Source organism: Tyto alba, unplaced genomic scaffold (assembly GCF_018691265.1).
Source record: "Tyto alba isolate M040663 unplaced genomic scaffold, T.alba_DEE_v4.0 Super-Scaffold_22, whole genome shotgun sequence".
Classification (NCBI taxonomy): Eukaryota; Metazoa; Chordata; class Aves; order Strigiformes; family Tytonidae; genus Tyto; species Tyto alba.
In genome coordinates, this window is record NW_024881296.1 from 11,754,591 (window position 1) to 11,779,634 (window position 25,044).

The following is a 25,044-nucleotide window of genomic DNA, read 5'->3' on the forward strand; positions in this document are numbered from 1 at the left end:
TTTTGGCCTTATCATAAACTGAATTTTGGATCTGGATGTGTGTTTTCTTGCCCTGCTTGTAGAATCGTTGTGCCTTAGTTTTCATGGGGTTAAGAAATAACTGTATACTAGCAGTACCATTATTTAATGGGTAAAACACTCAAGCTTTTTTAATAACAGATGCCAGAGTAAGTTTATATAAATTTTTGGGGTTTTGACAGGAAGTAAAGGGCCCATTTGTCATTTGTAATAAAAGGCATTTCAAATTTATCTGTGGCAACTATGTATTTGCACAATTTCAGTGGGACACCTCTGAATTGCATATATATTTTTATATTTAATACAGGTTTTCTGAGAAATCTAAACTGAAGTTTTCTTGTTTATATGTAAGCTGGAAACATTTTTGTGAGCTAGCCCCTACACAGGATTAGAAAAGCTTCAGAAAGACAATGTCAGACAAATTATAAACCCCTCAAGCTGTGCAGAAAGAAGATAGTGTCTGTGAAGGTTTTTGTATGCATAGGCATGTTTAAAAATATAGTCCTTTGTTGATTTCTTCTCTGTTATTTTGCTATGTTTTTTTTCTTTGATTGTCACTGTCTGAGTTTCTAGGTTGTAGATTAATGCTTAACACTACCCACTGTGTATTTGTGATTTGCGTTTTGTAATTAAGGGGAACAATGGGAGTCCATTGGGTCTCGTTATATATAATGGTTGGTTTAATTTGTTTCACTTCTATCTTGTTAATTGTAAATTGATCATTAAGATTTGAATTCTAATCTGTCACCAGGGTTGTGAGTATTGAAGCTAGAGCAATGATCCTGGTTTTAATCACTGATGATGAGAAACAAATTTTATAATTTTGGTACATATTGCAGTTCATATATTTTAACACTGTATTTTATGGTGTTATAAATATTGTTAAATGACTTTTAGTGTAGTTTTACTGTTTGGACTATAATGTATAAATTATATTACTGGTTTGGCAACAGTAGGCATCCAACTGTGTGAGTTTAATTGAAGTAAAGATCACACACCCGGCTGAACTATTTTTCTGCATGTTTGGTTGTCTGCAGTCATTGCGCTCAATACCAGGAGTGAAATGTTGAAGGTAGCTGTACAAAGATGTGAAACAGTCTGTCTGAAGGATCGGTCATTAAAATTATATGCAACAATCCTGCATCAGCAGAAAATATTTTAGAGCATGTATTTCATTGATCTACAAGTAAACAGTTGGTTTTAGGAGTAGGAAAAGGCAGTGCTTAAAAAGTGCTGCAGTGCAAAAGGTAGTTCAGAGGAGTAAAGGCCACCTTAGTGCTCAAAAATCAGCTCATCCTAAAAATATCCTGAGACTGACTTTTAATTGTGACTATTTAAGATTTGCTGGTTCCTTGCCTCCAGTATTTGAATGTTTTGGAGAAACCTGTGTTGTTTTATCCAAGACTTTTCCAGCTGGGATGGTAGATAAAAACTTAAATTTGTTTTTAAATAGAAGTTGAGTCTTTCTTGGTAGTTGAATGGATCCAGAAGTATAGAGGGTTTTTTTTGTTTTTGCCCTTGTTCTCCCCGCCAGTCATCATCAATTATTTTTAATAAATGAGATTTGGCAAAAACTATTACCCATCCACCTACAAGCATGTATTTTGCATTTACATTTTCGTGTGACGTAGCTTTTCTCTGTGCAGTTTCAAAATAATATTGATTTCATGTAGGTCTTTTGAGTATATCAAGTCTCAGAAGCACATACAGCTACATTAACATGACTGTATGGCTGGTGGGGCCAGCCTGAGTCTGCAGAAGTGCAACTCCATGCAGAGTTCAGCCCAGATGGCAGCACTCCAAATGTCGGCACGCTTCAGTTTCTTCTGAGTCCACCACAGCTTACTGCTAGGTCTGTTGGACCCAGAGTAACTCTTGTGGAGCAACATCAGCATGCCTGTGCTGTGTCCTTTAGTCGTTCTGGATCCATCAGATCCAACAGCGCTTAGTGCGTAGATTTTCTAATTTGCCTCTGTCCCTGGTGTTCTGTACGGGCTATATCTGAAGTTCGGCACTGTGTACTTTGGCACCTGCTCCCCTCTGTCTCCCGTCCCTGCTGTGGCAGCTCGGGAGCAGAGCGATTCAGAAGCATTTACACAGACCCGGTCCTGCCCCTGGCTGGGTGGAATTGCTGCTCCTAGTATAAATGTGCTGTCACGTTCAGTACAGTTGTTCAGGCTTACAATTATGGTTGGTTTTGTGGATTTTTTTAACCCAACAATTTTGAAGTTATTCAAGTATCACGTAGAATTGACTTTCCTATCTCAGTCTTTGGAAACTGAGGTGGATAAGTGGTATATGTAAAGATGCAGAGGAAATCTTTGTCAGGTGATAACGAAAACTTCTGGTGTGCAGTCTTGTATTGGGACCGGTGTTCTCTCTTGAACGCTGACATACATGAACCTTTTAATATTGACCTTAATAGGCATTCTGCCCTTCCTGTGTGCTGTCCTCCAGAATTGCAGTGTAATGAAATGCTTGAATCTCAGTGGTCAGACTCTTAGATATTTACTTGGAAGGGACATTATGTAAATGGTGTTTTAGTGGGAATTATTAATTTATTTTTTTTTTTTGCTGAGTTCAAATGTAATTCCAAAAGATGTTTTAGGAGAAGAGAATGCAAGTAACATGGTTCAAAGCATCAGGCATATAGAGCTATATTTTAGAGATTAGAGGTCATGCTACTCATGTTTTCAAGTAATTCAGTAATTTTTTTTGTTTCATTAATTGTAATTTTGAGTAGATTTTTGGTTGATTTGAATCCCTTGATCTTTCCAGAAAGACTTTGGGCATCTTCAGATGTGCTGGAGATGAATAAGTCCCTTTAAAAATGATTTTTATCACCTTGTAAGTTGCTTCTGCTGTTTCTGTGAAAGAGACATAAATAATAAATTGAATATGTGAAAATAAGTGAATAAATACAGTGAATAAAGTGAATAAATACAGAAAAAGAAGCAAGATACCCCAGTTGAAAAACCCTACAAACATGATAATTTGCAGTATTCCCACATGGCAAATGCTGCTGTTGCGTTTTGCTTTCAAAAAAGGAATGCAATGTTGAGTTTAATGCTTGTTACCACTTGGTTGGGCTTTGTTATGTCAGATCTCTGTTGAGCTGCTCTGCAGTGGCCTTTTGCTTTTATTCACTGATTGTCTTTCTTACAGTATCAGTATCAAGTACAGACTGCATTCATACTGTGTGATGATGAGATGACAATTGGTCCAACTGACAATGCTCTGTTAATGCTGACTTTTAAGTTAGCAGTATTTCTGTTAAATTATCAGTGTAAAAATTCAACTTCAGATACCTTACTGTAGCATCCTACCCACTGTTCCGTACCTGACCAGGAAACTCTCGTGCATTTAAGTTTGACATGCAAATACATCAGGATGATTCTGATGTATTTGTCAGCAATGTTTGTTAATGGATCCATAACTCCCTATCTAAATTCAATTACATAGTCTTCTTCCAAAGTTTCCCTTGCTAAGTTCTTTTAGATTCACAGATGATATCATGTATTGTTCTCTATTTAAACATGAAAAGATTATGTTGTCATTTCCAGATTTGACTTGTCAGTGTAACAACATGTTTTTGAGGGAGGAGTATTCCTTCCCCGCTGCACTTTGTTGTATTTTTCAGAATGTCAGTTGTTGTTGCATTCTGTAACAGCCAGGAAGGTAAAGTATCTTTCTGCTGTAACTGCAGCATATTTAAGTTTATGATTTAAAGATATATCTGAAGCTTTTTAACCTCAAGATCTGGAGTGGCAGATGCCATAAAACAAATTTGCTTGCTTTTGATTCTTCCTTTCTGATGGTATAGCAAATTCTGGCATGTTCTCATTAACCTTTTCCAAAGAGTTAAACTGTACAAGTGCATAATGTATATTTTATCACAATTTAATCTGAGCTCTCTTCCTGATATTAAGAAACAGCTCGTGCCTGTTTCTCCATAGGCTGATGGTTAGAGATGTAGCAAGGAGCAGTCCCAGGTCATTCGTGGATCTGGTGTCTCTGCTCACCCGTGAAGAATAAGAATTTCTAGAAGTTATTAATTTTCTTAAAGGCTATGACGAGTTTTAAGTAGATTAGGGTGTGCCTGTGTGATTTGTCCCTTGTTTCTTAAGGTTTTATTAATTTTCCTCTTAATGTAGTTTGGTTTGGTTTGGTTTGGTTTTTAATCTGTGTAATGGCCTTTGGGGCATATTAGGTTAATAAAGTTTCTGAAACAGTACCACAGTTGAGAGTTCAACCTCTACAGTGCAGTAAAGGTTGAACAAGATTTAGTAGCCATTTTTAAAACTAGATGTTAGCTTTTACTAATAAAGAACTTGAAATGTATTTTCCAAATGCGGGCCAAATTCTTGCTTAACAAGTATGAATTTACATTTATTGAACTTATTTAACATCAACGCATAATGCCAAATGACATGCCTGTTTAAATTAGGCTGAAATTAGCATAGCCAACCTATGACTGAGTGATTACCATTGGCATATTTACCAGATACCCTTCAGCATCATCATGTTCTTTTGTCTTAAGATTATTTGAAACAGTGTTTTGCTTCTGTAAGTTCTAGTAATAGCCTGTTTATGCATTACATATACATGTATGAAATTTTATAAATGCTGAAGCCACATATTGATGGCACGCTGCAGGATGAAATCTGACAACATCCATCATCACTGTGTTTTACTTCTGTAGATCTGAAGTCAACCAGCTTAGTCAGGAAAAAGAGTATCTTCATGGCAGATTGGAGAAGATGCAGAAACGGAATGATGAATTGGACCAACAATGTATCCAGCACGGGAGAATGCATGAGAGAATGAAGTCGAGGTAGGAGGTCCTGTTAATCTGTCAGTATGTGTGGTATGCTCTACTGTACCTGTTGTGTTGTGTAAACATAAAAATGACACTAGGTTGTTTGAAAATAATATTCTTTCCTTATGAAAATGACCACCCCCTTCCCCCTCCCCAAGCATTTTGTCAAGTTTTTTTTGTAACATCTTTTGCTTGTGCCATTTTGGATAAATAAAAGGAAAGCTTGAACAACATAGTCTTCCAAAGAATTTAAGCCTAGTACATATGTGTGTGGGCTGCTTCGGCTGTTCTCTGCTCTAACTTGGATGAATTGTCTTACCATATTAAAAAAAAAAAAAAAAGGGGGGGGGGGGGGAAGGAGAGAGGAGATTATTCAGTAATATGAATGCAGCGTACAGATGTGGATTCCGTTATGCCATGTAATAGGTGTATTTTGGGGGTTTACCATCTCACCATTCTCAGTAATATTTAACTTGCATAAGCAGACAAATCTTACTGAAGATCCTAGTAACCAGAGAACTAGTAACAGCTTCCAGGCACCACTAGCCTTTCCAGAGAAGCAGTGACTTCCTCAGGAAGAGCTGGGAGCCACTACAGCAAGACTAGTATGTGGCATATTTCCACCAGTACCAATTGTCTGATCTGTCCAGAGTGTCCAGACTGATAACGCCTTGTCCTGTCATTTGGATTAGTTGTCCTTAAAGATCACTGTGGAGACTTTTTGGGATCAGAAAGTTCATCCACGCCCTCTTGTTCTGTTTTCCACTCCACATTTAGTGTAACAGGCACTGAAGGAGGTTAGGCATGGTTGAGGAGGTAAAGTAGAGAGGTGGTTGAGAGGCAACTGCAAATCCAGTCAGCCAGGCTACCTCTTGTCAATAGTCAAAAGCAAAATGCAGTTTGACTTCATTTCAAGTAGATAGCTGTGGCTGGGAAAAATTCTGTTTCTTTTTTTTAACCACTGACCACCTGATAGGAACAGAGTTTGGATATACTAAGGCAGCCAGACCCATATGCACTTTTTTTTTTTTCCCCCAACCACAGATTTTTTTTTTGCTGCCATCTCTTCGATCGATCTCTGTCCATACCAGCTTGTTTCTTGAAAGGTCTCCATGCATTCTTTTCAGTTGTCCAGACCCCCTTCTTTCCTCTCCTTTTCAGATTTCTGTCTGTACCTCATCCTGTTCTTCTGTAAACCAGGATTGTCATCATCTGTTATAGCTCAGAGAACAAAGAAATTAAAAATGCTACAGTTGTGTCCCTAATCTATGTGACCACATAATCTTTCTGTTTATCTTGACTACTCTTTGGTGTCTTTACTTGTGGTGGATTCTTAGTATATGGGGGGACATGCACCGAGGACTCCGGTTTACTTTCAGGGGAAAAAAGATTAAATTTCTTTTCTTTCTTTTTTTTTTTCCTTAGCTGTTCTTCTGTAGAATTATTAGTGTCTAGTTGAATTTAAGACCGCTTTGTAAGTTTTCAGGACAACCTTTCCCCTGTCAGAACCAAATAAAGGAGATCTACTGGAAAATGTTGCTCATTCTCTGCTGCAGCAGCAATGATTATACACTAGAAAAGATTGAAAGCATTAATCCAGAACAGAAAAGTGGTTTGAAAGCAGAGTGGTCATGCTGCAGGCAGTGCCATACCTTCTGCTGCTGCTTTGCTGACAACAAGGAGAGAAAACAGGACAGTAATAGCATTTGTCTTATTTAATATTTTAGAATATGTAAATATGGCAGAGATTATCAGGTATTTGAATAATGAACAGTATATTTTACCAGCATTTTAAGAGGGGACTCTTTTAGCATATTTTTAATTATGATCTTACACTATATTCATTTAAAATCCAGGTAATCAGTGACAAGGCTGATATAATAAACTGCTTTAAAAAATCATTTTAATCTAATTTGAGTTTCCATGTGAAAACTGTAGTAGATTTTCAGTATCAGTACCCAAATGCTATAAATTGGCTATGAAGTAGTTGGATTTAGGTGAAGAAAAGCAGAAAATATAACTGCTACAACAAATAAATCACGCAGTTCCTTGTATTTATGCTAAAAGAATTCCACCAAATAAAAATAGTGGGTTTTCTCTTCTGATTTTGAAAATGGAAATCTGACAATGCTATTCAGTAAAGATGGAAGAATAAATAATGTGTTTTGCTTCAGATTTTCATCCATCACTCAGATGCTAATAATCACAGCAAAATAATGTTAAGGATGATTACTTCTTAGCACAATGTTTCCCCTTTGTATGCAGCTACAAATAGCACTGGTCTTTTTGCAACACAATCGTGCAAACTGGGTTCCTACCTAATTTTCTAGCTGTTGTTATTCTGTCTCTGTTTAGAAAGTTTCTTGTATCAAAATGATTTTGACTTAACTTGAAACCTAACATATGTATTTGAATACTAAGGATTTGTGGTATATTTGTTTAAGACGAAATCTCTGTCACTACTTGTGTTATCCTAGAAGAATATGACAGGTCCTGATATAACTATTTTGTGGAAGGAGCAGGATCTAATTGATCAGTTGGTATTTCTTTTTGAAGCAACAATGTTTTGGGAATTGGGATAGTTGCATTCCTGAAAGTGAAGGAAATAACTCTTTCTCTGCCACTCCTATCTTTCTGTCTGAATATGTGCCTCAAATGAATATAGCTCAGAATTATATAAGCAGGTTTAAAGAAAGTGAGTACTTTAAATTGCAGTCATTAAATATGATTTTTAATCAGCCTTTTCGATGTAATGCAAATATCCATCCCTTTCAGTGTGTTTTTGCTCAGTGAAATATGACATTAAAAGTAGATGTCCATCTTAAATGATGCAGCTGATGCATGCTATTGGGGCAAACTTCAATTGAAAAATATGTGGTTTGCAGGACTAGGGTGACATGTTAAGACTGCAGTGCAGCTTATGAAGAGGTGTTTATTTAATGTTGCTAATCTAGCAACACTATGGATCTTTGCTTTAGATACACATATGGGGTTTTTTAACATGTTTGTTATTGTTTTGGTATTTCTTTCAGCTATGTACTTTTCATTTTAGACACTGATTCATTTAGCTAAGTAGATTATCTCAAAAGTATTACTTAACATGACATAGAGTCACTGATGTACCACTGGAAGTGAGCTGGTCCGCATGTGTGACTTTATGGACCTGAAACTTGGAGAAAAAAACTCTTGTCTGTCATGTGGCAAAGAGCACATTGGTATAAATTCTCAACCTCAAAGCAAATTTTATTGTGAAATTCTTTAAATTCCCATTTTGTAGATACATATTCATAGTAGAAATTATCACGTAGCAGAAAGTACAGTATTTCATATAAGGCAGCTATGAAGTTAGAAAACTAGCCAAGAATAAAAAGAATATGTGGCAAAAATAAAAGGCTAAACTACCTTTCTGTTTTCCTTCTGTGCTCTACTCCACAAAAAATAAATTGATTCCATAGAAGGGAAAATCCAAAATCAAATGAATTGCGTAACTGTATGGATAATGTTGGTTCATTCTCTCCTTTATTTGTTTTCAAACTGAATTCCAAGGCATGCGTTTTTACCTTTGTAGTTAGACCAGTTCTGTAAACGTAGATCCACTTTCTTGCAAGGTCTATTCTCTTCCAATTTGGGGAGCAAGAAGAAAAATACAAGAATCTGTCTAGATCTGTTATTGATGGAGCATATTTATGAATAAGTAATATTTGACCAAGCTGCCATGGGTCAGGATTTCACTAGACTATTTAAGTTTTCACTGAACTTAGTTGACAACTCTTGTAGGTACAAGGTTCAATTACAGCTTTGCTTTTCTGCATTTATTCTTCTTGCACTTGATTATAAGTTCGCTAAATAGAGAATTTCTTCTGTGGACAACCAGTGTCTAAAATGAGAAGCATTTAATTTAATAGAGCTGGCTCTTTTCTGTGCACATTTCCTGTTAAAGACCCAAATGATATGTGGAAATACAGCAAATATGGAGTAGTATCTTCAAGTAGGAGAAGAAAATCCTAGTCAATTGCTTTCCTTCTTTCAAGATGAGCCAGCCATGCCTTTGGTTCTTATCAAGTAGCAAAAAAAAAAAGCATATGGACAGTAGTTTGTATAAAGTATAAGGCTCTTTTAAAATCCTCTTAATGAAACATAAATATAGAAGCTTCTAATAAGTTCGTTCCAAACATTTTTCCAAACTAAGTTCAGCATATGGGATCTGGGTCTGTGAATTTTCTCTACAACTTCAGTTTTGGTGTTTACAGTTGGTATTACTGTTCTTTTTGCTGTAATGTGTGTGATCACTGTCCTGTCTGTGTGGTATTAATAATAATACATTTATGCAAATTTGCATGGGGCTTTTTGTTGTGGTAGCTTTTTGGGGATGATGGTGTTACATGTGTTTCAACTGTATTTTTGGTAGCTAAAGTTAAAAAGAAGAGCCTACAGGACTGGCAGTTTGGGGCAGATGTGTGTCTATTCCTCAGGCATCAGTGGTTGTAAGTTAACTATAAAAATGTTACAACCATCTGTGTAACAAGACGGCAGAGTTCTGCTCTTGCCTGTTACTATAAATAAGAAGGAGATTTGTTTGACTTCATAGACATTGGATTTATAAAGACTATATGTGTCAAATTGTAACTACGTGCCATGTTGCTGAGATGTGTCTGCAGCCAACTACCTGGGGTGTCTTCCCCTTCAGACATTCTAGTGTAGTGCAGCAACTGTGCAGAAATGTCTGTGTAGCACAACATGTGACAAATTATATTTGTTTTCTACCTATGGGGAAATGTATGATTCTTATGGATAGGCTTATCTAGAAGAGTAGCTAAAATGGATTCTTAAATGGACCACTCAATGGGTTAGAGAGAAAATGTGGCATTCAGTTTGACAATGATTTTAAAGGTTTTTCCCACTATTAAAATTATTCTTTGTTGTTGATACTAAGTGATAGTGTGTGTGAGATCATGTATGCATGAGAGAACACATATGTATGAGAATTGGGACATAACTATATTGAGAATATACCAGTAGTTTCAAGTAACTGATGCATAAAATCAGAATAGCTGGTTTGCTGTCACTGTTACACTTTTGAATATAGATTTTGGATTTCTTTGGCAAATCTTCAGTAAAACAATTGATTAAAATTATTTTTTGATGACTGGAGCAATCAAGTTGCATTTAAAATTTTACATTTTGTGCCTAAAGCTCTTGTACAGGTTTTTTTTGTGTGTTTTCAAAAAATAATGTTGAGTGAAAGAACTCAGTTTTGATTATTGCCTAAAAGACCTTTATTTCTTTTCCAGCCAGTTCGTTCTTTGTTGAATATGTTGTTTTCCTTATTTTTATTGTACTGATAGGTTGGTATTTTTTTAAGTAACGAGGCAGTCATTACTATCTTTTTACTAGACCAATCATCTGTTTTGAGATGCAATTACAGAATAAAAACACACTACATTGTGGCTTTTTAGTTTAAAATGCATTTTAAATTGAAAATAGAGATGAACATACGTAATGTCCGTAACATCTTTGATATTAAAGTTGCCTCAGTGTTTAAAGAGCACTGTGTTTCACTTTTTCCTGAGCATCTCTATTCGTACCCATATATCTTTGGTGTGGTTTTGCTGTAACAGGATTGCTGGAACAACTGGAGACAGACTTGTTTGTATAGCCTTTCATGCAAGGAGTTTGTAAAAAGCTTTGTGGTCACTGTGTCCGGCATTGCGGTGCAGCCAGATAAAACTACTGGCTTTGTCCAGCATTTGGGGTTTTCACTATTACTTAATTTTGTATTACTATTTAATAGACTCACATTTTAGGTTGAAAAATGTATACTCCAGAGAAGTACTATTAGGAAATAATCAACAGATGATGTGTGTACATATATATGCTTTACATCCTGTCAGTGTCTGAAAGTGTATTTGCTTTTGTTTAATGTTTGGGTGTTTGTACACAGTCCACATGCTCTGGAATAGAAGCTGGATGTTCAAAATCTCTCCCTCCCTTTTTCTCTCCAGTTCACTATTTGTCTACTTACTATATATGTTTGTCTATTCCCCCCTCCCTCACTTTAAATAGATGTGTATATATAAATGCATGTATTATTTATACTTTTATATGTAAAATATTCCCATTCTAAATAGTTAATAAATTATACAAAATTATATAAGCCCTCAAATACTGTTTTTAAAGATTTATTCCCCAACTACTTGAACAGTAGACACATAAAGCAAAAATTATCTTAGTTACCTGAAAATGTATACCAAGAGTGAAATACAGAGTCTTCAGAAATTGCTGCAAAATAGTATGTGAATAAGTTGTTAGACTTCTAAAGGAGCAATTGACAAGCAGAGGGAAATATCCCACCCAGTTTTCAAATGGATGTTTAGGAAACTTAATAATGTCCTGTAAGATCTATTCTAGGTCACTGACTACTGTGTCCCTCTACTACAACTACCACTAAGTGTGTGTGTATATAAAATATATAAACTTATAAAGAGGTATATATATATATAATATATATATATTCCATTGTGAATGTATTGAACTCCTTTGTAAAAATCATTGGGCCTCAATGCTCCAATTTGGAAAACTGTTTCCAGCACCCCTGATCTTCTGATTGGGATCCTTCTTGTTTTTGATCTGAATTTACTTGTGTTCAGCTTGTACCTACTTGTCTTTGATCCAAAATTTGGGTAACTAGTTCTTTTGTTCTGCTTTTATGTTACATGATAATGCAGATAATCGTAGGCAATGGTTGTATCTATTCAGTCCTACTTCTGATTAATAAGTAAAGCCTTCCTCTTTTGTTCTTCTTTTTGCAGTAAGCTCTTCATCACCCTCAGTTTTCTGATTGTTGATCTTTTTTGAATATAGGCAAACAAAACTGTCTACAGGGTTTTGGATGAGGACAATTGATTATCCCAGACGATGGAATTAATGTATTTACTGAAAATTACTTGATCATGTTTGAAAATTCTATGATCATGTTTGCCTTTTTGACAGCTGCATAATATTGACAACTGATAATCCTCCTCTATAGAAGAAGTGCATCTGGGACCTCTTTCTCCCAAGTAAATTCAAGTTATTAGCAGAGAATTTTGCTATGAACTGAGAATTGCGTTACGTCCCTAGTGTAAGACTTTATACTATAAAATTTCATTCCGTGTCTGCTGTTCTGATCTTCTGAGTCATCTGTTTCTTTCTGTGCAGTATCCCAGACCTTCTCTAAGCTGATGACATCTCTTAAGTTTATCAGCCCACTCCCACTTTTTGTGCTGAGTCATAATTCAAAATATTCAAAAATCTGTTTAAACTCAAAGACATCCACTTATAATTCTTCCTCACCTTCAATTGTTCCTGTCAGCTGTGCTCTTTATTTTAGTCAGTTACTTATCAACAACAGCTTAGTTAACGATTGCGGATGGGGTATGATATTTAATGTTTTGCTGAAGTTAATGTAGGTAAGAGTTATTGCATTTCCTTTCTCCAAAAATCAGTTGTTAAAGAATTTAGGATTGATGTGACAGAATCTGCTTGGTCTAACTTATGTTTCGTTTCTCATGTTTTCCATTTACCTTCATGTCCTTATATATTCTTTTTCCTTCAAAAATTGTTGTAGGCTTTTCATGCATTTGAGGTCATGTTCATCAGCTGATAATTATCTGAATTACCTTCTCTAAAGATTAGTTAATTCTGCATCTGTTTTAAATACATAAAAATATAGTCAATATGAGGAAAAAGGTGTAGAGGGGAGAGCGACAGTGTCTGTGTTCACTTTGCACATCAAGACAGATGGCCACCACAATTTAATTGTTTTAGAAACTGGAAAATAATATCTGTGAAAGCAGTACTGTAAACTGGGGACTAGTCGATACCTCAAAGAAAAGCTAGGTGAAAAAATAGCCAGGTTTACTTGCTTCTGTGTTGAACAGCTATCAACACTCTGACTTAACACCCCCTCTGCTAAGCGTGTGGTAATTGTCCACTCCTGAGAATATCTTCTTCTCTACTGCTTTGATGTACTAAGCCTTCTCCAAAACAGACACGGGGATGGTTCTTATGCCGTCAACTTCTGGGAGTCAGAGCCTTCAGCTCACTAATAGTAAGCTTGTGTTCTTGTCTACCAGGAATGTAAAAAGCCCTGAAATATGTGTGACATAAAACAGCACAACATAAGGTTCCAGGCTGTTCTTGTTACTTTCTGTTGTCAGCACAGTTGTTGGTTTTCAAATTTAAATGTTAATTTAGCATTAACGAAGAGTTTTTGATTCTCTCCTCTAAAATGGAGGTGGATAAAGGTGATGTCTTTGACAGCTCAGCCCAGACTCTTCTTGATATGGCAAGATCTAGAAATGCTTGGCCCTGTGCAGATCATAACACTGATGCTGAAAAAGATGTGTATCATTGGACAGAAGTCTACCCATGGTTTTCCAGTGAAACCCTCCTACATTTGCTAGAAACCTGCAGCTCTTATAATTCGATGGTGGGTTGCTTCTGGTGGTGATATGTGATCCTTCTGGTGTTAATCCAATTACCCCCTTGCCACCACCATATCTTCTTTGAAACATTTTTGCCTTCAGTGCCTGGCAGTAGCATCTCTGGTCTATGTTAGTAGTCATGGGCCAGTCTTCCTCACCGCTTTCCCCAGAGGTGTGAAATAAAAAGTGAGCAGGCTACATCAAAGTGCTCCATTGCTGGCTTGTTCATAAAATCATAGTTGTTTAATGGCAAGAAATAGCACCAAAAAGCCTGTCACAGTTCATTTAAGTTATCTGCTAAAAGGTATCCAGAGCTAGAGAATAAAGGTTTCTGCCCAGGATAATAGCCTTTCCAGTGCAGTATAAACTCTGGAGGACAACCCCCCAAAGCTTCTCCTAGAATTATACATTTAACAATCTTTAGCAAGTCTGGTTTGTTTAGACCATCCAAAAAATTCCCGACTGTTATACTCACCTTGTTTTCTTTCTTCCATATTGTGTTGCATCTGCATTTTTAAAGTTCATTTTTCTGTATTGTATTTGTGTAATATCCATGTGATATGTCAGAACATTAGAAAAAAAAAATGTTTTCAAATAGCCACTGGGAGACTAACACTATGCAGTAGTTCCGCAGCAAATATCTAGTTGGGATATTTAACAGTAATTGGGATCTTCCTATTGGGCCTTAAGTGAACTCCCAATAATAGTAAAATCTGACTATTAACCCATTTGGCAAACTACTTTAAGCAGTAGCAGATTTCCTTCCGGTTTTGATCTCTGTGTGTAACTCTGAGATTTTCAGACTAAGGCTATTTAAAACCCTCTGTTCCCATATAGTGGGGAACTGAAAATGAAGACAGATGAATAACATTTAAACAGCTTTGCAAGTGTGTCATGAAAATTTACCAGCTCTGTAACAAAATCTAGGTACCTGCTTGCTTTCAAGGTTATGTTATAAGAGAAGGAGACCCCAAACTAATGACGATTTATGTTTTTAATATAATAAGTGAATAGATTTTTGCAAGGCTATTGGAAGGATGCTTTTTCCTGGTAACTTCAGTGTTTTGATTGCTTCCACAGGGTCCAGTCCTGCTCCTGTGGAAGTTGATATAAATGTGGATGCTCTCATTTTCCATATATAAATCTAGCCTTGGTACGTTTTGTGCCAGTTGTAGTGCAACTGATGCTGCACTTAAAGGTGTTTTTTTTTTGTTTTCTATCTTTCAGACTAATTGGAAGTACTGTTGTTTATGTATTATGAAACTGAAGACTTGTTTTTCCACTAGTTTTGTTCTCTAAAACACAGATAGAATCTTCTTTTGCCTATAAACTACCATTCTTTTCTGGAGCTCCAGTCATACTCATTATCCATTTCTGAGTACACCCTAAAAAAACTGCCATCCTAAAAAATAAAATACTAAAAAGTAGTTGTGTTTATTGTGCCTTGTGGTAGTGCTAACTGGTAGTAGTCTGATAGCAACAGGCATTGTGCTGGTTTCTGAAAATGCTGTCTTAAATGTATTATCCCTAAACTGGAACCCTCAGAAGTTGTAGTGAAATAGAGATTATGGAAGTGGCTATAGGAAAGGACAGTATGGTAAGACCTACTTAGCATCTGCGTTTATAGTGTACTCAAGCCAGTGTTATGTGTGCTCAGGGCTTCTCAGTTTGGTTCTGAAATAAAGTAGTGACAATGGAAAATACGAAAGAAATGTAAAAGGATAATGTATTATTCTGTGTTTGTTTAATTTGTTCTTTGTGAACAGTAAATTCATATATGGAGGGAAAGAAAGGGGTGGGGTGTGTGTGTGAAAAAGTTCTTTTTAACCTCAGAGATCCAGATTCCACCTTTAGTTATACATAAATACATCCTTGTCCCAAATATGATATCTCATTGCTTGGCACTTGATCCTAAATGGGCTTTAGAATTCTGATTTGACTCGAGTCAAAGTTACTAAATACTTGCAGGTCTCCAGTTCCAAAATGGCTCAGTGGCATGGCTGAAATTACAGTAATCTTTTCCCAGCTTATATAAAGCGGTGTAATCTTTGAGTGCTACAGTAGCACTTCCCACACTACCAGTGATTTAGCCTTAGTTTTAGCTATGTGACTTGCATGTAGTCAAAAACAACTTTCAGGTTTTTGGGTTGTTTTTTTTTTCCCCTTGCTTGGATCACTTGAGTGGCTCACCTTTTATATATATATAATGAAATACATGTGTGTGTGTGTATATGCTTATATATATAAACACACACACAGTTTCAGAACTAAAAAATGCTCATCAGTTGACACCAAGCACGGACAATAGCACAGAATAAGTGTTTGGAAGCATGTGATTTAAAAGCTTTTAACTTTTACCATTGTGAAGGCTGTTGTAATCTGCCGTGCCTTATCACACATGTTTTAGATGATGCAAATACTTGTGCTTCCCAAATCAGTTTTATGAATAAAATGCACAAACAAGCTGAGCAGAGGCATATGTATCCTTGGGAAAGGGTTTTCATAGGCTGGTCAGAAATGGAATTTCTTCATTGACTTTCTGTAATGTTAGCCGATGTCAATAAAATCCACAGGAAATGTGTCTAAAATTTTGTCCTTTTTACATTTCCATTTTTAATAGCAAGAAGACACTCCAGGCAGTGCATTTCTGGGGGATTATTACATTTCTCGGGTGGCTGAAGTCACTCACCCTTCAGCCTTGTGCCCCACAACACACCCGAGGCAAGCAATAATCCCCAGCAAGGCACTGCCTGTCTTATTTTATTGCTTAATTATTATACCTATTTAATGCTGCTTAGAACATTGTCAGCTGTTGAGAAAAGGTAATTATCACTAGTCAAATGAAAAACACTTTTTTGGCTGCCTTACGGATACACATTTTACTGGTACCTTGATACATAATGAAGCCTGATAGCAAAACTTTTGCTTGTCTCTTCTTCAAGCCACAGCTGTTTCCCTGCTAAATTCATCCCATCTGTCTCCCCTTCCGTAAGGCTGTAGGCAGTATAGCATAAGTACAGAAGCAGTTCAGTGCTATTTTGGATAAACATAGCTGAAATTTGAATCTTTGCCATTTGCAATGCACACATTTTGTTTTACTGCTGTAAAGAGAGCTGTCAAAATAAAAACTACATGGATAATTTACTGAAATACAGTCAAATAAAGGGATGATCAAAGGGGAAAAATGAAGATATAATATAGGGTCACTCTTACATTCACGGTGTATTCTGAACAATATAATTGTTGACCTCTTGACATTGCTGGGTTCAGAGAAATTGGTAGTGAATAACAAAAGTAGAAGTCACTGAATTAGAGTATAACATGAAGTTCAGACTTCATTCTAAAAAGGTTAATTGTGGCAAGCAATTATTTCCGACAGTGCCCTGTTGAGATATCTGATCAAGGTATAGGTTTTTTGCTGATTTTAGAAGGAGTATATAATTGTGTAATACATCTGGGAAATGGAAACCAACATTTCTATATGTGACACTTTGTCTCTGAAAAGGGAAGGACACCATAATGATCACTGTGAGGCAATGGTCATCTACACCCTCCTTTACTCTTTGCAGTTTTAGTTGACAAGGAAAAATATATATTAAAGCAGAATACAGTCATCTTCGCTGAGTTTGTTGTTCTAAATTGGATTGATGGTTGGTTACTGAAGGCTCCTGTTTAAAATTCCAGACTTTCTGGAACAAAAGATCCAAATCCCAGTAAGGTCTGCTTGATAGTTCACCTTTGACTTGAATAAATTGAGTACTGTGCAATATATAATATTTGAGAGTCTTTTGGACAAAACCCTTTTTTAAAAAGTCCTTTGTTCTGCTGAAGTGTTAGAAATCCTGTGGCACCTCTAGTAAGATTAGGGCTCTGGCCACTACATCTTGGATATATTTTCTTTTCCCTGCTCTATCGTGTTCTATGTAGCCCATCTAAGAGAAGACTATATTTCATCAGCACTGTGTCTGTATGGCTGGGAAATGCTTATGAGTCTTTTGTAGGAGAACCTCGGAAGCTGTTTCTAGGTTAACCCTGATGTGTATTTGAGGTAGTTCCATATTCTGTGAAAAGATAATTCTTGAAGGCTAGTTACTTCCAAATTCTTACTGTGTTAGGTAAAGGCGAACAAAGCCATGTGTTTGTCCTAACCTAGAAGATGCTGCTTTGACAAAGAAAGAAATAGATTACGTAGTTAACATTAGTGGACAATTAAATGATTTCAATAGAAAATCAATCTAAATGTTACAAGCTGGAAGTTCCTTTGGGAAAAGCACTTTGTGGAGTTCACTACTACTGAAATACTGATTTTGGTGTTCTCTTGAGGTAGAGAAGGGAAAAAAAGCATGTTAAGGTATTAGCTTCTTCGATATTTACAGGACTGTTTTCAATCTGTAACAAAAGAAGCAAAGCCTTTCATAATATTACTAAGAAAGGTACTGCTACCTGAAAAGCTTACACAGTGATTTTCATGTAAATACGTGTAAAATCAGTACTCTGGGGCAAGAACCAAGACTGCATTACTTCTTCACATTTACAGGAATGTTAGAATTTCTCTCTCTTTATAGGCACTAAATTGAAATATATTCAAAGGTTGTGAAACATTATTTTTAGTTTTGTTCAGTAATATGAATATAAATAAGGATATAATCCAGGAGACTGAATGCTGATATTTAGTCCTTCTCTAACTAATCCAGAATCTGGTAACACAGCTACTGCACCAGAACTAGTACCCTCATGTATCAGTTTAACGGAAGAAAGTCTCCACCATTTTACTCTTGATCTTGTCCAATTCTTCAAGGACTCTACCATACGTAAAGGCATCTCGCCTTCTGCTTCCCTTTGGGCTTGACTGAAACAGTAGTTGTATAGGCTTGTCTGAACACTTGCTAGGTCACCAGAGCATTGTAGTAAACATCCATGTACTAGGACCATCTTGGAACAATTGCTTTTGTGGTAAATATATTGTGATATTCTTGGAATATCAGCTAATGCCTGAGCTTGCCTTTTAAAATACTGCCTATGGCTTGATCATCGAGTTTTGTATACAACTGTGTAAATCACTTGCAGGAGAATGTTTAACATCTGATGGAACATGTGCATGTAGCAACTTAATGTTTCAAGAAACTTAATAATCTTCTCTTTTTTCACCCCTCTCCAAAAGGAAAGACTTACTCGTGTGCTGCATTACATATTGGAAATGGGTAGTCTGTTAGAATCATTTAGGTAGTTGCCATAAGTTTGCCGGGGAGGCCTCTACCTTCATGTGTAATGGATTTGACAGATCCACTGCATTTTTTCCAAACATGATTCCAAAACTGCAAATATCTAAAGAAAAGTCCATTTTTACAAAGGGCTTTACCCTCTTACAGGGTTGGTGCAAATGAGAATTAGGGATGGAAGAATGGACAAGATCAAGAGCAAAATAAGTTACAGCGGTCATCTTTCCCATGTGCAAAGTATTAAGAAAGCTATCAATCTTCTGCTTTTCACGTATTTATTACACTTTATTTTTGCAGTCTGGAGTGCCTTACCATAAATGCGTGTATTTGATGATGTGATCAAAAATCCAAGATTATGTGAATTGCAGGTGATCCTCCACCTATAGTGTTGCGTATGCTCCCATTGTTGGGACTGTTTATGGTGATCTGGATCTAATAAGTAGACTTCCTTTTGTCAGATCTAGCACTTCAAATACTCATTTGTTTTTGTCTGGCCATCATCTTTTTACTTACGTCCAGGATTTTTTTTCTGCCTGTGTGTTCTCAGATCAGACAGAAGACCCTATATTTCCACTCTTTCCTTCTGCATATTAGTGTAAGGACAAAAGGAAGAGAAGAAATGAGTCAGAGGGGGATCACATATTACCAGACAAAAAATCCATTAAGTAATATGGGAGAAGAAAAACACTTCTTTAAAGACAAAAGAAGAAAAATACTTCATACAGTGCTGTTTTCTGTTCTTTTTTATTTAAATTTTCATGCTTTTCTTGAAGGTAATTTTACATATTCCATCTCTATGTGTAGAAGGACTGTTTCCTGATAAAAATGTTTTGAGGATTTCTGGATTTTCTGGGGAAAAAAAAATTTTTTTTTTTTTGAATGTACACAGTGAACAAAAACCTCCACTTGTTCAAAAATTTTAAGGCAACTTGTTTGCTCAATTGCTTTGTGAGTTTTAGAATGAAAACCAAAAGCCAATACAATGCAATCTTTACATAATATTATTACTTTTCACTCTATCTTAGCTGTCTGCTCCCACTTTCAACTGCCTGTATTTTGGCAAATTTTAGACTTTGCTGTTGTTCTTATTGTTAGTGGTTAGATGTTCTGATTAGATATAATTTGCAAGCTCCACTATTTGAAAGCAATTTTTTTTTTAATAGCAACATGATAAAAACTGAACAATACATCCCACCTATATGGTATATAAATGTTTTTCTTCTTTTTGCCTAGGTTCTCCCAAACAGAAATTACAGCAACTATTCTACGTGCTTTCAGGTCATCTATAAAACAAAAAGAAAATCCCTTTCAATCAGCAATAGTCCAAGGGCTTTTCCTATTAACAGTGCATGTACAAAGCTTACCTTATATTGTTGCGTTAAAATGTTTCCCTCTAAACTGTTCTTCTCTGAAATGTCTCTGGACCCAGCACCGCTCCGTTCCGTTTGAGCCCCACCTGATGTACAGAAGCTACCCCAAACAAAGCTTTAAACAACAGGGACTATTTCTGCAAAAGCAGAGGTAAAACTTAATTCTGGTAAAAAGCAGAACTGGTTGGAGTCCTGATAGTTAAATTCATTATCAGAGCCCCCAGTTCCATTTCTGTCAAAGCAGTGTTACAAGATGAATGAGTGATCCTTCCCATGCTACTTTCTTTCCTTTTAATAATCAGTGGAACTTTGGTTGCTGGAGATGCCTGAATTTGTTCAGTCCCTTAAATACAACAGATAACTGTAGAACTGAGAACAAGAGTTACCTGAGATGTTAGTGCTATTTGTGTGAAAATATCATCTTTCTCTCCTATTAAGCTAATTTCTATTCATATTTTCAAATAGCACATTTGGGGATTCTTTCCTTTGCAATCTTTATGGAAAGGAATTTTTTTCCTAATACTTCAGTGACTTCCTGCATCAGATTGGAGGGTAATGTTGCAGTCAGTAGTGTTTACATCAACAAATGTAAATTCAAATTAAATCTATTATTTAAATAGCATAATGGAAACACATGGTGCTTTGTAGTCATGTAATTAAAGAAGATCTGTGCCTCCAGGAGTTTATGATCTAAAGATCAAAACCAGTTCCACATGCAACAGACCTCTTCTAAATATCGGTGTACAATTTGGGGATTTTGTCTTGCATCTACTTCAGCATAAATTTTACTCCTGAGCAGAGATTTCACCCAGACCAGTGCAGTACTGTTTGAGATGTAATGCATAAGTATTGTACTTGACACTTTGTGCAGGAGCAGTTAAATCTTAGCACAGAAAAGCTTGGTGTTTTGATGTCAAGATTTATACCTTGCTTATTTAACAATAACACAGTGAGCTAAACTTTGTGGATGATACTAGTTTAGTTAGGAAAAAAAAAAAAAATCAAATTCTTATCTTTAACAAGGAGTATGATTAGCCTTGTTTTTTGTTTTTTGTTTTTTTTTTTTTTTCTCCTTTCCAGTTGTGAAAGTAATTTTGTGCAAAATTGCATTTGAGTTAAATTATTCACTCATCCTGGGGCCATAGCCTGTATTCACTTTCCAGCTGAGCCAACTAAAAATATGGGAAACAGACCAGCCTAGTATTCCATTGTTGCCTTATATAATGTGGTGTTTTGGAAATGATGATGAAGGCAACCTGGATATTTCATGGATGAAATAGTAGATTCATAAACTGAAAGCTTTGCTTGCTATTTGTAATGGTGTTTTCTCCCTTCCTTTCAAAACTCTGTGCTCACAAATCAGAGATGTTGCTTTTATTTAAAAAGAAAAGAGAAGGACAAAGAAAAAGAAAAAAAAAACAATTAAGCCTCTTTATCCTTTGAAGAAATCTTTGTCTGAATTGCTGGCTGAGTTCCCTCAAAAGGCCTGGACTCCTTCAAAACTTGGAACCAAGTTCAAATCCCAACTAGATAAGGTAGGGTACTTTGTTTAGTGTACCTTAAGTCCTAGTTTTCTCCCCGCAATATGCTATAAAAGGGTCTGGGTATAAACACATAGGTTGTTACTGTCAAGTGTGATGGTTTGGGATTTCTTCCAATTATCATCCTGATTAGAAACCTGAATTAAAAAGAATTTTTCATTTCTTTTGGGAGCGGGGAGCTAAATGAAGACCTGACTGTGAACCCTGTGACTCCTAGGTAGCTGCAAACCATTAAGCCCCATTGACGCTATAATGACTTAACTGCAAAATAATTCAGAAGCTCTGAGAAGCAACTTTTGCCTTCAACCTCCTTGCCTGAGGATTTTCCCTAAGTTAAGGTTAGCTTGGGCAGCACCTCACGTATTTTCATGTTTTGTTCCTTATTCCAGTGCTTTTTTTCTCAGTCGATAACACCACTTAGGTTTGCACAGCTTGGAGGTGCTACTCTGTTTGGTTTTCCTCAGTTATTTAAATCCATAAAACATGAGTTCTGGTCATTTCCTGATCCTCTGAATGCTTTGAGTTCTGGCAGCTGTCAGAGACTTCTGAGCATTTTATTCTGAACTATGGCAGTTCTTCTCCAAGTGTTGTGTTTCAGTTTTACCCATACTGTGGTACAGATCCTGACATTGCTGGTTTCAGGTCATCTGCATGCTGTGTGGAAACAATACTGTACTGATCTTTTCCAATGGTTTCTAAGACAAAGCTGTGAAGTGATTGCGTGTTATGAATGGCAGGCATTAATGAATGTTGACGCTTTTCTTCCAGACCTCTCAGAGCAAAATTTTTGTGCTTCCAGTATGGCTAGACACAAATCAGAGTAAAGTAATAGATCTTCCCAGAATGAGTGATAGTACAAGTCTTACCTTCTGCATGTTTGCAACTGTATTTCCTTTCTACTGCACTACTTTTTCTTTTTAACTAAACTGTAACTTTATGAGCGAAATGAGCCTTTGGGTCATATGGTAGGTGGCTTCACACAAACTTTTACTACATGACAGGCTAACTTAGCAACCAAGATTTGTTTTCCACTTCTTCCTACTCATTGCTTTTGTCTTGTGCTGACATATTGGATTCTGTGCTGTACAAAAGGAAGCCCTAAATGCCAACTAGTGTAGCATTGTGCTGGGACCTGTGCATTTGGATCTAGACTCAGATGATGGACTTGTGCTCAAAAACATTGAGTACTTGGCAATCCCAAATACCAAGTTTCTTTTGTAACAGTTGAATCAGTGATAATCTCACAGTTCTAATGCAACACTGAAAAAAAAAAAAAAATAGAATCCTTTATCAGTTGGGGTACCTTAATAATTTCAGGATGCTTTGGGTGGAAGAATAAGCAAGAAGAATAAGATTTTCTAAGAGGCTGTAGCACTGGTAGTCTTGAACAAACAACCTTCCCCCAAAACAACAACAAAACAAAAAACCCGAACTACAGAGGTCCTGTGAAAGGAGACAATAATTCTGACATCAGGCAGTTAAATAACAGACTCTGATGTGGAAAACTGTCCCAGATTCCAACATTCCTTTCAGCTGACATTAGAAAACAAGGTAGACATAGCATGAGAAATACTGTCTTTATATGAAGAGATTGCTCTTGTTAGGCCCATATGTGAACCATATATCCAGATTCTCTCTACATCCGCTCACATGTCTCCCTGTCAGCATCTGAAGAGAGATCCCCAAATGTTCAAATGTACCTTTCAGATCAGAGTTTAATTTTAGAAGTCTATCTTGGCCTATTAATTTTGATTATAACAGTGCTGTGATGGAGGAGATATCAGATTGCAAGTAAAATTTCAGAAGTCAAAATTCTACAAAGCTGTAGAAGCGCAGCTTGCAGTAATAGGTTGCAATACTTGTATATGGTAAAATATGTATATGTAAAATATATGTCATTTTTGAGTAAGTAATAAATTGTTAGGGAGTGTATTGTTTGTGTGCACGTTGTACGTTACAAACTGCCGTGGAGGCTGAATTCTTCCATGATCTGTGTGTGTCAGATGAGGAACGCAGTTCAAAAGCCCAGATAATGATTCTAGAGATGACACTTGTAGAAATTTAGAACTTCAGTACTGCAGAATATCTTGGATGTTTTTCCAATTTCTGTGTTTTTTCATATTTAAACTATAAACGTTCTTTTCAATTTAATGCCAAGCTATAGAATATACAAGCTAAAGCCAAACTTGTTTGGCTTCTTAAAAAAAGAGAAAAAAAAAAGGGCAAAAAGCTTACTCCTTGTGATTGTTTAATGCATATAGGCAGAATAAGCTCCTAGGCAATTCAGAAGAATCATCCTGATTATTAAAATATGATCGAGTAATACCTAAGAGTTAGAATAATAAAAACTGGTTACATTAGAATAGTTTGAATACCGTGTATTGACTTGTAGAAATGCTAATTGAAATCTTTCAGGTACTTATTGAATACTTAATTTCTCTGTAAGGTGTATTTTCTTATTGTATCCTTAAAATTAAGTACATGAAGTCACCATCCAGCACTAGAAATGATACTAAACCAGGAGTTTCAAAATTTAAAATGCCAGTATGAAGTGTAGTGGTTCTGTGCTTTCTGTTTTGATAATGGATATCAAAGGGCAGTCATATAGTTATGAAGGAAGAAATTAATTCCCTTGCTCATGTCCCCACTCCCCCATGTAGTCCTTTTCAAATTGAAGGTATTTTTCTTTCAGTTCCCCATTTCTCTTTGTTTCAAAAGAGGAAAAGCATTCTGTTATTTCTACAAATTACAGTAGAAATTCTGTTGTTCCTGCAAGTACAAATGAAGAGCCCAATAATACCGGGTAGATGATTTACAATTATTATATCAGACATATGAATACTGCAAGCTTTAAACCGATTTTTATAACCTTAATTATTCCATATAACAGGAACTGTCTTTTCTTTTAAAACTTTAAAAAATGTCACCCTACCCTCCCATACCGCCCCCCAAAAAGACAAACAAACCAACCCAAAAATCACTTGTTTTTCATTTGTAGCTGTGACCAAGATATAATAGTGGATTCTTCATCAGTCCCAGTCTTCTTCTTAAGTGGTCCAAACTGCATTCTAGTGAACTCACTGGCACTTTCAATCAGAAATCATTAAGGGTTGAGCACGTGTAAGAAGCAGTGCAATTACACTCTGCAGTCAAGGGAGAAGCTCTTGATGTACACTGTGCCTTCATAATTTTCCATTGCTTGTCAAGAGAATGAAGTACATTATTTTTTTCTTAGCCTGCAATCAATAAAAAAGTGTGTAGCATTTACATTATTTCTACAGTAGTCAGTTTACATCAGGTCTTGGCCAAGGCTTCACACATGATTTCTTTTCATTCACCTGTTTCTGGGACAAGAAGATATAGCACATATGCAAAGTTCATTTTCTCTCTCATACCTAAATCTAGGACCATGCTTTTTGCCCAAACAGTAAATTTAAATTCTGAAATGCTTAATCCACTGCATGTTTCACATATACAGAGGACCTCTGTTGGCCAGCCCCTCTGTTTCTGAAATTCTGTTTCTGATGTTTGTATGGGCTTGTATTGAAAGGAGGGCAGTACTGAAACTGGCTGGTGAGGGACTGGGATGGGGTGAGAAAACGCGTGTGACAG

The 25,044-nt window shown here is 36.2% G+C and overlaps 1 protein-coding gene across 4 annotated transcripts in view; it reads left to right on the plus strand.

Annotated features, from left to right (window-relative positions):
• Nucleotides 1–25,044, plus strand: part of SDCCAG8 (SHH signaling and ciliogenesis regulator SDCCAG8) — a 118,138-nt gene that overhangs the window by 71,540 nt on the left and 21,554 nt on the right. For all 4 annotated transcript variants that reach the window (XM_042795603.1, XM_042795604.1, XM_042795602.1 and 1 more), the window contains one exon: nt 4,721–4,852. In XM_042795603.1, coding sequence (XP_042651537.1) covers nt 4,721–4,852 — 132 coding nt within the window. The remainder of the gene's footprint in view (nt 1–4,720; nt 4,853–25,044) is intronic.